Source organism: Podarcis raffonei, chromosome 5 (genome assembly GCF_027172205.1).
Source record: "Podarcis raffonei isolate rPodRaf1 chromosome 5, rPodRaf1.pri, whole genome shotgun sequence".
Taxonomy (NCBI): Eukaryota; Metazoa; Chordata; class Lepidosauria; order Squamata; family Lacertidae; genus Podarcis; species Podarcis raffonei.
Window position 1 is genome coordinate 68,098,119 of NC_070606.1, and position 14,619 is coordinate 68,112,737.

General features: G+C 44.4%; 1 protein-coding gene across 4 annotated transcripts; it reads left to right on the forward strand.

Moving 5' to 3' along the window:
• Positions 1 to 5,766: 5,766 nt before the first annotated feature.
• On the forward strand, positions 5,767 to 10,166 carry LOC128414546 (transcription cofactor HES-6-like). Of its 4 annotated transcripts, none has more exons than XM_053389967.1 (4): positions 5,767 to 5,979; positions 7,121 to 7,216; positions 7,337 to 7,415; positions 9,435 to 10,166. In XM_053389967.1, exons 1-4 carry the CDS (start codon positions 5,782 to 5,784, stop codon positions 9,845 to 9,847), a joined length of 786 nt encoding a protein of 261 aa, XP_053245942.1. In that variant the 5' UTR covers positions 5,767 to 5,781; the 3' UTR covers positions 9,848 to 10,166. The 4 variants fall into 4 exon arrangements, with proteins under 4 accessions (XP_053245942.1, XP_053245943.1, XP_053245944.1 ...); XM_053389968.1 differs by having other exon boundaries at positions 9,438 to 10,166; XM_053389969.1 differs by having other exon boundaries at positions 5,799 to 5,965.
• The last annotated feature ends 4,453 nt before the right edge of the window (positions 10,167 to 14,619 follow it).

A 14,619-nucleotide genomic window follows, 5' to 3' on the forward strand; every position in this document is an offset into this window, starting at 1 on the left:
AGGACGTCCAGTTGTTATCAGAGTGCACCAAAGGTTGCAAGGTAAAAGAATGTGGTAAACCTTTGAAGTGCAAGGCTTGCAGGAAAGCCAGAAACAAGGGGTTTAATGATCCCAGGGTGGAGAGGGTCACCACAAGGCCTTTTGAGCTTGTGCATGCAGACCTTTTAGGGATGCCACAGCCAAGTCTGGGCAAGGCCAAGTGGCTGATGGTGCTGACAGATGATTTTACAAGGAACGCATGGGCGTTCACGCTGAGAACGAAGGAGGAAGCAGCGCAACTGATCAAAGATTGGGTTGCGGAGGTGGAACTAAGGTTCTCCACCAAGGTGCAAGGTTTCCAGTTTGACCGTGGTTCTGAGGTCACTGGGTCTGCTCTAAAGGGTTTCTTTCGCCAGAGGGGGATACGTCACAAGGTGACTTCGCCTCAGAAGAGTGGCGTGGCAGAGCTGAGGAGTAAAGCTCTGGTTCGAGCATCCGAAATTCTACTGGATGACTCTGGTTTGCCTCACAGTTTTTGGGGGGAGGCGGTAAAGACGGCCAATTTCACGATGAACAGGTGCTACAATGCAGTGGTAGGTGACACCCCGTATTTCCTGCTTCATCGGCAGAAGCCGCTTGTGCATTTCTTTCGCACTTTTGGTAGCAGAGCCATGGTGCCTGTACCAAAGTTTCTGCAGCAGGAGAGTGGCCCAAGGTACCAGGAAATGATCTTCTGTGGATATGAGCCTGCGACAAAGGGATGGAGGTTCGCATATCCAGAAGGTGATCAGACCAAGCTTCTGGTCAGTAAACAGGCTGAGTTCTTTGAGCAGGATGGCTGGGCTAGGCGCAAAGTGCGCTCTGACGTTCACTCAGATTGTCTGTCCGACTCTGAGGAGGAAAGAGAGCCAGAGCCTGAACCTGCTGGTGGAGACCAGGTCCCTGAACAGAGTAGGGCGTCTCCACAGGTTGTGAAGGGAGTGTCCAAGAGTGAGCCCTCATCTCCTGTGCGCATAATGGAGAAAGCTCACAGACGTGTCAAGTCAGAGGGGGAGTCTTCTGATGAGGAAGACGCACATGCTGGCCCCAGTGGGTCAGGAGGAGCACCCCAGTTTGTGCCCAGGCGGTCTTCAAGGGCTACAAAGGGAATTCCACCTGAGAGGTTTCAGGTCACAAATGCGTGGGTTGGTTTCGCACAGTGCGAACCTGAGGTTTGTGAGGTTCAACAGGTGCCTAACAACGATGCCAGGAAGGGGCGGAAGGCAATGGGGAAGGTGTTGAACACTCAGAAGTCCTCTCAGAACGTGATTCGAGAGGGGGTGTTGAGGGGGCTCAGAACTGACAGGGTTAAGAGTTCTGAGTGATGACGCCTCACATTCTGAGGGCGGGCAGAGAACACGGAAGGGGCGTGGATTTCTCCGTGTGTTTTTCAGTCTGCGTGTTTGCTTCAAGGAGAAAGGAGCAACATGAGTTGCGTCTCACCGGGAAGATTTACGATGTGTTGATTTGTACAGCAATAAAGACTTTAAGATAAGGACACTGCAGCGTTCAGCCTGAGTTATTGCTACCACACGACAGAACGTTCAAGCTTCTACTTCCGCTGTGTTTTATGCTCTGCTGAGTCAAAGGTCCCGGGGGGAAGAGCAGAGCTGCGCAGAGGGAAGTGTGCCGGACCCCCCCGGTCGATCTTGACCCCGAATAAAGAGAATTAAAGAATAATGTCCCTCTCCTTTCATGTAAGTGCTCTCCTGAAGGCGTACCTATTCTCTTTTTATGCCTTCACACTGCCTGATATGGTAAGATCACCGCGATGATTTTACAGTGGAGTCAAGGAGCTAGGTAAACCAAGGAGCATCTTCTCCAGAGAGGAAAGCTCAAGCTGCAATCCTTTGTATTTCCATGAATCTGACGCCAAGCCCGGGATCTATGGGAATTCCCCACCCATTGTGCACAAGGATTCTTGGCCTCTGCCCTGCCGTTGCCCTTTGGTTTGTCAGCCTTGTGATATGAAAAGGAGGGAGGGGAGAATAAGAAATGAAGTTAGATGCAAGAGCAGAATTCCAGAGAAGCAGTCTTGGGAACAGCCACAAAAGGCTGTCCACACAGAAATCCCTGGAGCTGCTGAGGTGCTACCGTGCCACTATTTGTGAAAGGTGAAATAGCTGCTCTGTTTCCACATTCTCTACTGGACATATGCTTTGCTTCTACAAAGGGAAGGACATCTTCTGTGGTGGCACCTTAACTCTGGAATGTCCTTTCTAAGAAGGCGCTCATTACAATCTATTTGGCACCAGCCAAAGGCCTTCTTCTTTGTCCAGACATTCTAGTTGGCAGATTATTTTTGGAATTGTTTTTATCATTCTGGGGTTTTTCTTTTTCCTAGTTCTGTTTTGTTGCACTTTTTTATAAAAAAGAGTTGCATGTAGACGTCGTGCCATCTAGCAAGTGAGTAGGAACTGCTGTTCTCCACAATGCTGCTACCTTACTATAGAACTGAGCATGAACCAAGAAGGTGAGACAAGGAAGGATGAGCACAATAAGGCTGGCATTTATTTGAAGCCTTCCCTTCAAAGCTAAGGTGTCCTGCTTTACAGTCTCCTATTTGAAAGGCTGCCCTTTCCAAGTACAGTGGTACCTTGGTTCTCAAACACCTTGGTACTCAAACAACTTGGAAACCAAACACTGCAAACCCGGAAATAAGTGTTCCAGTTTGTGAACTTTTCCCGGAAGCCGAACATGCTCCGTTTTGAGTGTTATGCTTCCGATTTGAGTGCCACACTTCTTTTCTGAGTGTTACGCTGAGGACTATCTGTTTTTGCTATTTCTTTTGCATTTTTGTGGCTTTTTGTTTTGTTTTTGTGACTGTGTGGAACCCAGTTTAGCTACTGATAGATTGCTTGTGTGACTGCAGTACATTGTTTATTGCTTTCATTTTATGGATCAATGGTCTCATTAGATAGTAGAATCCATGTTAAATTGCTGTTTTAGGGTTGTTTTGAAAAGTCTAGAACGGATTAATCCATTTTGCCTTACTTCCTATGGGAAAGCGCGCCTTGGTTTTGGAACGCTTTGGTTTTGGAATGGACTTCCGGAACGGATTAAGTTTGAGAACCAAGGTACCACTGTACAAGTTAAAGATAAACAGCCTTAACAAGGCTGACATTGTCCATTAATAGGCTGCTCCTGGACTGAAGACTGAGCAGTTCAATTTGTCAGTCTTCACCACTATGGTGAGATATACTGTATTTCTGTTTAAACTGCAGTAATACTTTCTTTATTTGAATCTCTGCACATAAATAAGCAAATAGTACAAAGTTTCTGCATTCCCCTCCCTTGTGCATTGCACAAACTTTCCCCTCCTTCTCCATCACTGTAAGTACCGGTAGTCAATCATTCTCCTTTGAAGAATGTATCATTATGTGATAAAGTGCATGCAAGGAGTCGTGCATGCAGTTAATATTTGGAGGAGCAGCCATCTGTTTTTCTACAGCTTTGAAGATATTACAGCCTTTTAGGTCTTGTGTTTTTATTATCATATTTTATTTGTGCAATTAATTGCTTTGGTATTTTCTTTTTCTGCAAACTGCCCTGTGAATTTTTATTGAAGGGTAGTATAAAAATCCCTTCAATAAATAAAATGGCCATGCACTGAGACTTCTTTCCATATTTCATTCATTACTGACATCTCATGTGAGCTGGCCACCTCGCGGCTTGGGAAATCTGCAGAAGCATCAAATCAAAATGAAATAAAAATATAGAAAAAATTCTGTAGAAAAGATTCGGCTGTTAAAAAAAACACCACCACCATAATTCTTCAATCGAATTGGGTGGAGCAGTTTTAAGAACAAGTGAAAACTTCCACAAACAGCTATAAATGTTACCCATCTTCTGACACCCCCCACCACATCACATTTGGAATGATAGCAACTGGTGGGTGGAATTTAGATCAGGAAGTTAATACAGGTAAAATAATTAGCTCCTTTCCCAGTACTGCTGTTTCCTCACACAGCTGGTTTTAAAACTTTTAAATGCACTTAGGAAGATCAGCTCTTTTGCACAACATGCTCTCTGGTCCTCACAGAGCTTTCTATAACCATTGAGAGCTGAAGCTGGGCAACAATAACATGAAATACCATTTTGGGACATGTGCATTGTTGTTGTTGTTTAGTCGTTTAGTCGTGTCCGACTCTTCATGACCCCATGGACAGAGCACGCCAGGCACTTCTGTCTTCCACTGCCTCCCGCAGTTTGGTCAAACTCATGCTGGTAGCTTCAAGAACACTATCCAACCATCTTGTCCTCTGTCGTCCCCTTCTCCTTGTGCCCTCCATTTTCCCCAACATCAGGGTCTTTTCCAGGGAGTCTTCTCTTCTCATGAGGTGACGAAAGTATTGGAGCCTCAGCCTCAGATCTGTCCTTCCAGTGAGCACTCAGGGCTGATTTCCTTAAGAATGGATAGGTTTGATCTTCTTGCAGTCCATGGGACTCTCAAGAGTCTCCTCCAGCACCATAATTCAAAAGCATCAATTCTTCGGCGATCAGCCTTCTTTATGGTCCAGCTTTCACTTCCATACATCACTACTGGGAAAACCATAGCTTTTACTATACGGACCTTTGTTGGCAAGGTGATGTCTCTAAAAAAAAGCACAATTAAAATATCTCTGTATCTATATATTAAAAAATAGAGCAGATTAAAAACAATGCAAACAGATTAGAAGCAGCAGCCAATGAGAAGGAGACAAAAAACAGCAGCAGCAAAAGTCAACTCCCCTTGGTAGGTGAAAGGCCTGTCTGAACAACAAGGGCTTTGCCAATGAAAAACCAGAAAAGAGGGGACTAGGCAGGTCTCCCTGGGGAGGGAGTTCCAAAATGCAGGTGCGGTGCCCTTTTGGAGTATTCCTTAGCAACGATAAGATTGGTATCATTGGTTCTTGTCAATGCAAATTCAGTGGCTTCTTCCGCACAAGTTCTGGAGATAGACAGCTGTGGCAGTTTCATGTTATCTGCACCTCTGTTGTCATCGGATAAAATGGAACTGACACATCTGCCTATCTCCAGGAAGTAACCTGGGTACTAAACTTAATTTTTGCCCAAGGATCAAAAGTCTACCAGTTATAGCACAAAGCAAGATATGTAGGCAACTCCTGAGAGATTACATTCCACAGTTCCTGTTTAGAAGACTGGCATCGGTGCCAGAAATAAGGCTGTGCAGGCAGTTCCCCAGCACAAGGGGCCGAGCCAAGGGGGCATAAAATTGAGAAGATCCATAACTGAGAAGATCCATTGTGGGAGCCAGATGTTGGTCTCACACAGGGCGCCATATTACAAAAGATCACCAAAGTCTACCCCAGTTGGGCACTTCTTAATGCAGACTATTTTGATGGGAAGATCAAGAGCGTGAGATGTAGGATTCGCAGACCAAAAAAAGTGGAACCTGTACACAAAAGACAACAAAACCACTAACCCCAATTGCCCAGGTGTAACTGGTTTTACCCTGTTGTAGCCTCCCTTTCCATGGGAATCGGTGCCAATTGAGAGGGGCCGCACAGCCTTCACGTAGTGCTCTCATTCTCTGCCGTCTCCTTAACAAAAGATTTCTGCCAAGCATAGCTTTGTAGAGGCTGGACATCTGTTGCTCTTTAGGAGCGGGATGTGTGTGTGCATGTGTACGATTTGCCCATTGAAAAGTAGTGACCTGTCAGCCTTGATTGATGGTCACAAGCCTCTGGTCTCAACCCCTCCTGTGGGAAAAGAGGGCTAGCCAAGCAATGCCTTCATTCACATGCTAATACCAGACTATAAATGCAAGCAGAGCAGGGCAATCATGTAAGAGAAAGCCCCAGAAGGCAAGGGGAGCAGCCAGCTGCCAAAGGGCTTTCTCCCCTTTCTCCCCTAAGCCTTGGGGCAGGCGAAGTGGATTACAATGACTGCCACAACCCTGGCCAGCTACGTGCAGAAGCTTTCCAACACCAAAGAGGAAAGGAAGGTATGTCACATTCTGTAAGTGGCTTGAGATAGAAGATGTCTTGAGAGTTTAAGGACATGCAATGGGTTGTATCCAACTAACAGCCATTGAAATGAATGGATATAAGGTTAGGCATGCCCATTCATTTCAATGGCTCTACTCTGAGTAGGACTAATATTGTGTGCAACCCTATGCGTTTGCATTCTAGCGGTCGCTGTTTCTGTGTTTTACTAGGAGGTAACTCCTAATTTAGCTCTCAAGCGACTAACCCACAGACAGTATTGAGAGATAAGCTAAGAGCAATTTGGCACCAAAGGTAAAGTACACAACACATGGGTGTGTGCAGACTCTGACTGTTATCTGTACACACATATTTAATATGGAGTTGTATATTTCAGTCCATACATGTGACCCAGGAGAAAAATATATCTAGTTTATATAAACTATATTTACTGCTCTTAATTTTGCTTTATATGCTTAATTTTAATCACAAACTATTTTTTTTTAGAAAGTAGATTATTTGTGTGTAGAATTTAGTATATGCTGTTGTAGAAATGAAAGCCGACAGCACTGCAGGGATTTAATGTTCCACCTGACCTGATTTCCATCACAATCAGCAGCAAAAATACAACTGCAAGTGGTTGTCAAAAGAATTGTCTGACTGGGTGGGTTGTGGAATGAATTTTTTAATAAAAACCACAATATATTAGATTATGGGAAACTTGTAAAAAGCTTTTATGGAGAGTTTTATAACAAAGCTCATGCCCTGGACATAATTGAAATCACAGTTTCCTGTTTCTTCCTTGGTAACTGGGTTGTTAGGCAAAACCCAGTTCAGCAATCCTACGCACACTTACCCGGGAATAGGGCTTACTTCTGAGTAAACACGTATAGGATTGAGTTGTCAGTTTTCCTTGTCAGACTTTATACAAAATTGAACTAGGTGGAAATCTGGTGTATGGGTGTGTGTCAGGAGAGACAACGGAACTGGTAAAATACTGGCCACAGTGGTACCCATGAATTATTTGCTGCTATATGGAAAAGGCATCTGTTTTTAAGAACAAAAACATTGAAGCCCTATGTGCATTTGAACTGACAAGACCAGTAGCCAAAAGCAGGACCCAAGCTTTCCATGTAGAAAAGGTACTCTTAACATTCTCCCTCTAATCACTGTAGTTAAGAAAACCTTTGATTGAAAGAAAACGAAGGGAGAGGATCAACAACTGCTTGGACCAGCTCAAGGAGACTGTTGTTGGGGCCTTTCGGCTTGATGTAAGTGTCGGTTTTTAGCGTGCCTCTGCGCCATCTTCCTTTTTGCTTTATTTTTTCAGCATTGTTCAAAAACAATTCTTTGTCACTAATAACCCACTTTGTTGCTGCACTTTTAAACAGCAATCTAAACTTGAAAAAGCAGATATCCTCGAAATGACTGTAAAGCATCTCCAGAATATCCAAAATAGCAAAGTTATGGGTAAGTGGATTTATGTACTTGTATGCTTTACTCTTCTACCCCTTCGTGTTTATTCAAACCTCTGTAACTTCTGCACTGCTTTGAACATAGTTCCGTCCAATCTTATTGTTCGAAAAGTAAAACAGAAAAGTCAGAAGACAGTACTTTTCCAGCCTGATGTTACTGATAAAACTTTGTAAATTGTATAAACAGTGACACGGAACAGTTTAAGCAGTGACTACTGGACTCCATGCTAAATAAAAAATACCAAGGCTGCAATCCTATGTATACTTACCTGGGCGAAAGTCCGATCAAACTCACTTCTGACTAGATATTATAGCACCGAAGGGGCCTTCTCAGACAATCTGCTTACTGTATTGTTTATTGAAGGCTGTCCACACCACTCAACATCTTCAAACAAAACCATAGAAGGATCCTATTTCCCAAACATTCATACTGCAGTCCTTGAATTGTAATTCTCACCTTCTGGTGTCTCCAGTGCCTCAGCAAGTCCACACTATAATGGTGTAAGCCTCTTAAAGAATGTGCTTTCACAAAGTACTTCTCAATATCCCATTTCTAGTTTAGAGTGTTAATGCAAAGCTGAGAGGGGGAAAATTACTGACTGGGAGTACCCATTTTCTTACATGATATCAATACTTAAGATGGAGGGCTGTTAGCACTGTTCATAGCCATACTATAAAGTATCGGTTGAAGTCCTTGCCTTTAACAGTGCATGTGCAAGGGACTCAACATGGCAGCAACAATAGTTTCATTTATGAAGTTGCAGTGACAGGCATGTTGGGGCTACAACTAGGAATTCATGGCTTCTTGTAACAGTTGCCTTGTGTAGTCTGGAGCATCTCCTTGGAAGTAAAGGCTTAACAGGTACTGAGATGGCTCTTCTAACCCAAACTAACCCTTGGTGCCACCTCCACAGAAAGGCCTATAAAGGTTTCCTCTTTAGGCTGGGAGCATAAGGTAAAGGTAGAGGGACCCCTGACCATTAGGTCCAGTCATGGCCGACTCTGGGGTTGCGGCGCTCATCTTGCTTTACTGGCCGAGGGAGCCAGCGTACAGCTTCCGGGTCATGTGGCCAGCATGGCTAAGCCGCTTCTGGCGAACCAGAGCAGCGCACAGAAACGGCGTTTACCTTCCCGCCGGAGCGGTACCTATTTATCTACTTGCACTTTGACGTGCTTTCAAACTGCTAGGTTGGCAGCAGCAGGGACCGGGCAACGGGAGCTCACCCCGTCGTGTGGATTCGAACCGCGACCTTCCGATCAGCAAGTCCTAGGCTCTGTGGTTTAACCCACAGCACCACCCGCGTCCCTGGCTGGGAGCATACATCTGGGTAATAATAGCCTTTCTGACTCCCACTTGGTGTAGGCTTGACAAAACAGCCCCAGATATATTTTTTCATGTGTGAAGTCCAAAGCATTGAAGATAAAATAACCAGGGTACCAAAATGAGGCAATAGAATGTAACGGTACTTGTATAGAGTTTCCAAGGGCTGTACATGTTTCAGAGGTGGTCCCCACAGAGCAAAACTTTGCCTGAAGGTATTTTGCTCACATTTTCAGCTAAGTAGCTTAGCAGTGGCTAAATAGATATTGCCCAGATGTTAACAAAGATGGCAATCCTAACTCCACTTACCTGAGATTAAGTCATATTGAATTAAATTGGACTTACCTCTGAGTGGACATGGCTAGGATTGGTTAGCGGCTTGGTTTTTAACACATTATACATCACTCTGTAAGCAAAGGTGATACTGTGAACCTCAGAGGGTTTGTAGACCATTCTTAGCAACCAAATATATCTTGGTGAACTAAGCACATAAAACAATGATGTTTGCACTTGCAAAGAATACTAAAGTGCTATACTGAAGCAGGCTATCAGGCTAGATTGTTGTCAGTGACAAGAGAATGTGTGTTATATGAAAAGAGGCGACTTTTCATTATATTGGGCAGGGGCGGACTTTGGTTATAAACTATAGTCTTGACTCTTTAATAACAGGAAGCGTCTTCTGTTCTTGTTCAGCAGATTCCAAAATGGGATTGGAAGCTCAGCAGAGGTACAGCACTGGGTATATCCAGTGTATGCACGAAGTCCACAATCTCCTCCTGACCTGCGAATGGATGGACAAGACCCTTGGGGCACGTCTACTGAACCACCTGCTGAAATCCTTGCCCAGATCTAGTGAGGAAACCTGCAAGGCAGACTTGAGTTCTACCACCCCTGGGAACAGCAAGGGGAATAGCACAGGGTCCAACCAATCTCAGGATCAGTTCCAGCCTGCCGAAGACAAGCCAGGGTTGAAAAAGCCATTCCAGCCCCAAACACCCTCGCACTGTAACCAGCGCGAGTCGTCTCCTCCCGGTCAGATCCTGCAGTCTCATTTTGCACACAATGGCATTAACATGGGGTCATTAGACATGTGGAGACCGTGGTAAAACTTGTCTTGGAGAAACCTTATTTCTAATCTTAGACCCTCTTTTATATGTATCTTATAGATATGCCTCTTTAAAACACTTTTTGGAGCAAGTCTGCTCCTGTAGGTGTACTAAAGACCAGGGTACTTCAAGACGAAGTAAACCGCTGCGTAGCCTGCATTGTAGAAGGCTGCTATTTTATTGTATTTATTTAATGCATCTAAATTATTTTATAGAATCTTCTCTTGGGCTGTTTAGTGTATGTGACTTATATAATGTTCCTTTTCATATGCTATTAAAAGAATTAACAACTTATTAATAAAAATAGAAACCACAGCGAGATGCTGGTCTTGCGTTTATGCAGCTACTTTTCTTAACTTTTCTTATGCAGCTACTGTTAAATTGGAGCATATTGAGCCAGACCATTGATCCATCGGACTCAGTATTGTCTCTACACCAATTGGCAGTAGCTCTCCAGGATTTCAGGCAAGGATTTCTGCAAGTCCCACCTGGAGGTGTCAGGGTTTGAACCCAGAACCTTCTGTGTCATGCAAAGCAGACACTCTACCACTGAGCTATTGCCTGTTCCAAACCTGGTGAATTTCTACTTCCCAGGATTACAGACAGTAGGGGAAACTTGTCTCCATTGCTCCACTGCAACTGAAGGAAAGAAGAAGAAGCAGTTGTGTTCCTTAGCTTGCAAGTGTTCTAGATGTGCAGAAGGCTTTTTATAAGAGAGAGCATCCAAACATGCTATTCCTCACCTGGAGTTTGAGATGGTACTGTTTAGCAGAACTTTGCAGCATAGTCCTGGAATAGCTCAGTCAGTAGCGCATGAGACTCTTCATATCAGGGTCGTGGGATCGAACCCACGTTGGGCGAAAGATCCCTGCACTTCAGGGAGTTGGGCTACATGACCTTTGTGGTCCCTTCCAACTCTACAGATCTATGATTCTATATGGTTCTCGTTGAAGGATCTTGCATCTTCAAGACCTAGGCGGACTTGATCAGGGCTTGATAAGGTATTGGTGAAGACTAAGTAGAAAACAGCTGGTATTTTGTAATGTTGGTAATACAGTCATACCTTGGATCCCAAACGCCCTGGAACTTGGACATTTTGGCTCCCAAATGCTGCAAACCCGGAAGTGATTGTTCCGGTTTGCAAACGTTCTTTTGGGACCTGAATGTCCGACACGGCTTCCATGGCTTCTTATTGGCTTCAGGAGTTTCCTGCAGCCAATCAGAAGCCACGATTTGGTTTTCAAACGTTTTGGAAGTCGAACGGACTTCCAGAAGGGATTCCATTCAACTTCCAAGGTACAACTGTAGTATTAATAGTAATAGTAATACTATATTATGACGGTGTCATTCTATGCCCAATTCCATCCCTTATTTGGAGTGAAGTTTTGATTATTGCTGATTATCCAATAGGATCAACCAATTCCCCCTTTTATTAGGTGGCTGCTGTACGTCTGTTTCCTCCCACCCCAAAGGTAGCCAGATAGCTTCCCAAAGAAAACAAAATCCACACAGGCTGTCTTTTGTGCTAAACCATTAAGAAAGTGAGCTGTTCTGCTAAATAATAGTGTCAATTTGCTTAGATATTTCCCCTGTTGAACTTCCAAGATGAGACACGAATCCTGAACTCGTATGGCAAGATTCATTGAGAAGCCTACCTACAAGCACTGGGAGAACCCTCTAAACTTGATAGTCAACATTTGGTTGCTATGGTGCTCCAAGTTGAAAGCAATTAGAAGTTCTTTTCAGTTTAAAAGTAGAGAGCAAGGGGGAGGGATCCGCTTAAACAAACACTGTGCATACTAATTAATGACCCGTCAGAATCCGGACGCTAATTATGCACACTGATTTGTTTGATGAGAGTTAGGAAGAGTGAATGTCATCACCTTGTATTTTAGCACCTCTCTTAGTGTAACTCTTCTCTTTTTATCCTCTCCTCTTGAAAAGCCATTAGCAACGATAGCACCAGGATGGCAGTATTAAAAGCTGCCTTTGGGGAAACCAGGATGTCTCCTAGAATGCTCTAACAGCAGCACTTAAACTACCTTATCTATCAGTTCCAAAATAATGTTAGGTTGGGAAAAACTCCTCTTCAGCCTGAATGTCTTCCTTTCAAGCACTCCTTATGTTGTTATCAGACTTTGAGGTGGAATAACTGCATAGAATGCAAGGGATTTTTTCTGTTAAGGTTGTTAAGTTTTTGTTTAAAAGTAGCATTGCATTTCCATGCTGCAAAAACTTCAGCCTGTTTAGTGTTCGTTCACTGAGTAGAAGAGTTGTTCCAGAAAAAAAAGGTGACAATTCTAATTGGGTCATTATTATTTTATGCATGTTTTATTTGGTACTTAAATTGTGTGCGTGCACACACACACAAACACAGTTTACAAATGCAAGAAAACACAAGATGAAAGGAGGCAAGAAGGACAAGGGGGGATGTGGGTTATATAAAACTGATGAACCAGGTCACACCTTCATAAGAGTGGACAATCCCTGCAAGCTGATGGAAGTTTGCTTTTGCAATATGTTCTTTTAAAGCATAAACAAAACCAAAAAATAAAGCTGCAGTGGGACTTAAGGACTGGTAGTAAAGGGAGCAATCATTTAACTGAAATTGAAGGGCAAGTTGTGCCTGGTGAAACTGTTTCTTTTACGGAGTTATGCAGGTTTAAAAGGCCTGTCCTTTTTTTTGCATTGGTCCAGCCTTTGAAAACTCTGGGTCACTTCTGCAGATCCTCAGAAATCTAGCCTACTGTTTTAAACAGAAAATATGCTTCTAGTGCAGTATAAACAAGTGTATTCATAAATGTGGCGAGATTATCACTCTCTACTTTTTAATTAGGTTGCAAATATATGAAAATATCAGAACCTGGGCTTTGTATTTAAGTCTCAGTAGACTTTTGCTGTAGGAGCTTTATGCAATAATTCATTCAAGGGACAGAGTATTTGCTTTGCATCCAACCCCTTGATCCTAACAATCTTGTCCTCTGTCCTGTAATATGTGACAGCAGCAGTAGGCTGCCTGTATGCTGTGGCTCAGGTCACCAGGCACCAGACAAGGAGAGGGCTCCTGTACCTTTACTAACTGCCCTGCACCAGCTAGGCACACCTGCTGAAATCCCCTCTTCTGCACAACTATTAAAAGTAGAAGAACCCTGTCCTGTTTGGTATCCGGTCATCCTAGCTATGGCAGATACATGGGACATGCTGGGAATGGCTTCCTCTGGCTGGCTAAACCAGGTAAAGGAAGCTGATGGGTCTCAAATCCTCAGTGAGTTAGGGACTTCCCCTGCACCATGGGTCTCCAATTCTTATACTGTATCAGTTAGTTGACACCTTGTACACCTCCAGCAACTCCTGCAGCCAAGCTGGTGCCAGATGTCTTGCTCTGCTTTCCTTTGGACCACATCAGTGAGCCCTGGGATGGGGGTCTTGTCATATGGGCAGCCCAGGACCTCCATACACACTGCCCAGGCTTGCGCCCCAAGGAGGTGTCTTTGGTGCTGCTAATGCTGCAGTTTGACTTCATTCCTGAATGCGCACACTCAAGACAGATGGATGCCAACAACAGGAAGCCTGAATTCAGTCCCACTATTTCCAGATCAAGCCTCTCATCTCAATGTGTGCTGGTGTGCGCATGGTTCTCTGTTCATTTTTAGTTGTGAGGGCTTGCCGATCGGAAGGTCGGTGGTTCGAATCCCCGCGACGGGGTGAGCTACCGTTGCTCAGTCCCTGCTCCTGCCCACCTAGCAGTTCGGAAGCACGTCAAAGTGCAAGTAGATAAATAGGTACCGCTCCGGTGGGAAGGTAAACGGTGTTTCCGTGCGCTGCTCTAGTTCACCAGAAGCAGCTTAGTCATGCTGGCCACATGACCCAGAAGCTGTACGCTGGCTCCCTTCGCCAATAAAGCGAGATGAGCGCCACAACCCCAGAGTCGTCTGCAACTGGACCTAATGGTCAGGGGTCCCTTTACCTTTACCTTTACAGCTCTGAATGCTGACACAGAAATCCAGAGTGTGATCATTTGCATGTTTATTGAAATGTCAAGTCTGGCTTATTCTCAGACAAACACACATAGCTTTGTTGCTGTCATTTGGGAGATCTGGCACCCTTTTGCATGCGCAGTTCTAGCAGGGAATGTGTCTGCAGACACATGCTTCTGCGTATGGCTTCAGTGGGGCAGGTTAATTATGTAGAAGGAAATCTATATTTCATCAGAACTTACAGCCTACTGATGATGGAGTCCAGAATCCCAGTTCCAAATGTACTTGCTCAATGGTTTCAAGGATAGCTAGGTGTAAAAGAGGACATGGTCTCTGCACCTGTAATAGTTGCCCAAAAGATATACCTTGTCATGCTGTTATAGGTGCAGTTCTGCTATTAATGGTACAGAAGGCCAAGAACCTGCTTTTGCATCTGGCCACCTACTAACTTTACATCCAAGTAAACATGCTGAAGATGGCAGGCGGCCATGTGATGTGAACGCAGATTTGCTGTATAAGATCTCATTGGTGAAGATGACTAGTAGTCATACCATCCTTCTCATTCTGTCTAAATACCACACATAGCTAGGAAGGGCAACTGTGTTGCTACTTGCAAAACACAATTACAGTGGTACCTCTGGTTGCGAATAAGATCTGTTCCGGAGCCCCGTTTGCAACCTGAAAGGAACACAACCCGCGTCTGCGCACGCACATGACGTCATTTTGCGCATATGTGCATGCACGAGTGGCAAAACCCGGAAGTAACCCTTTCCGGTACTTCTGGGTCGCCGCAGG

What these genes read in the sequence shown, in the direction of transcription:
- LOC128414546 (XM_053389967.1), top strand. Translation starts at nt 5,782, where the DNA reads ATGCAAGCAGAGCAGGGCAATCATGTAAGAGAAAGCCCCAGAAGGCAA. An exon ending in AGGAAGGTATGTCACATTCT is followed by an intron (nt 5,980 to 7,120) that starts GTAAGTGGCTTG and finishes TAATCACTGTAG; the next exon opens with TTAAGAAAACCTTTGATTGA. An exon ending in TTGGGGCCTTTCGGCTTGAT is followed by an intron (nt 7,217 to 7,336) that starts GTAAGTGTCGGT and finishes ACTTTTAAACAG; the next exon opens with CAATCTAAACTTGAAAAAGC.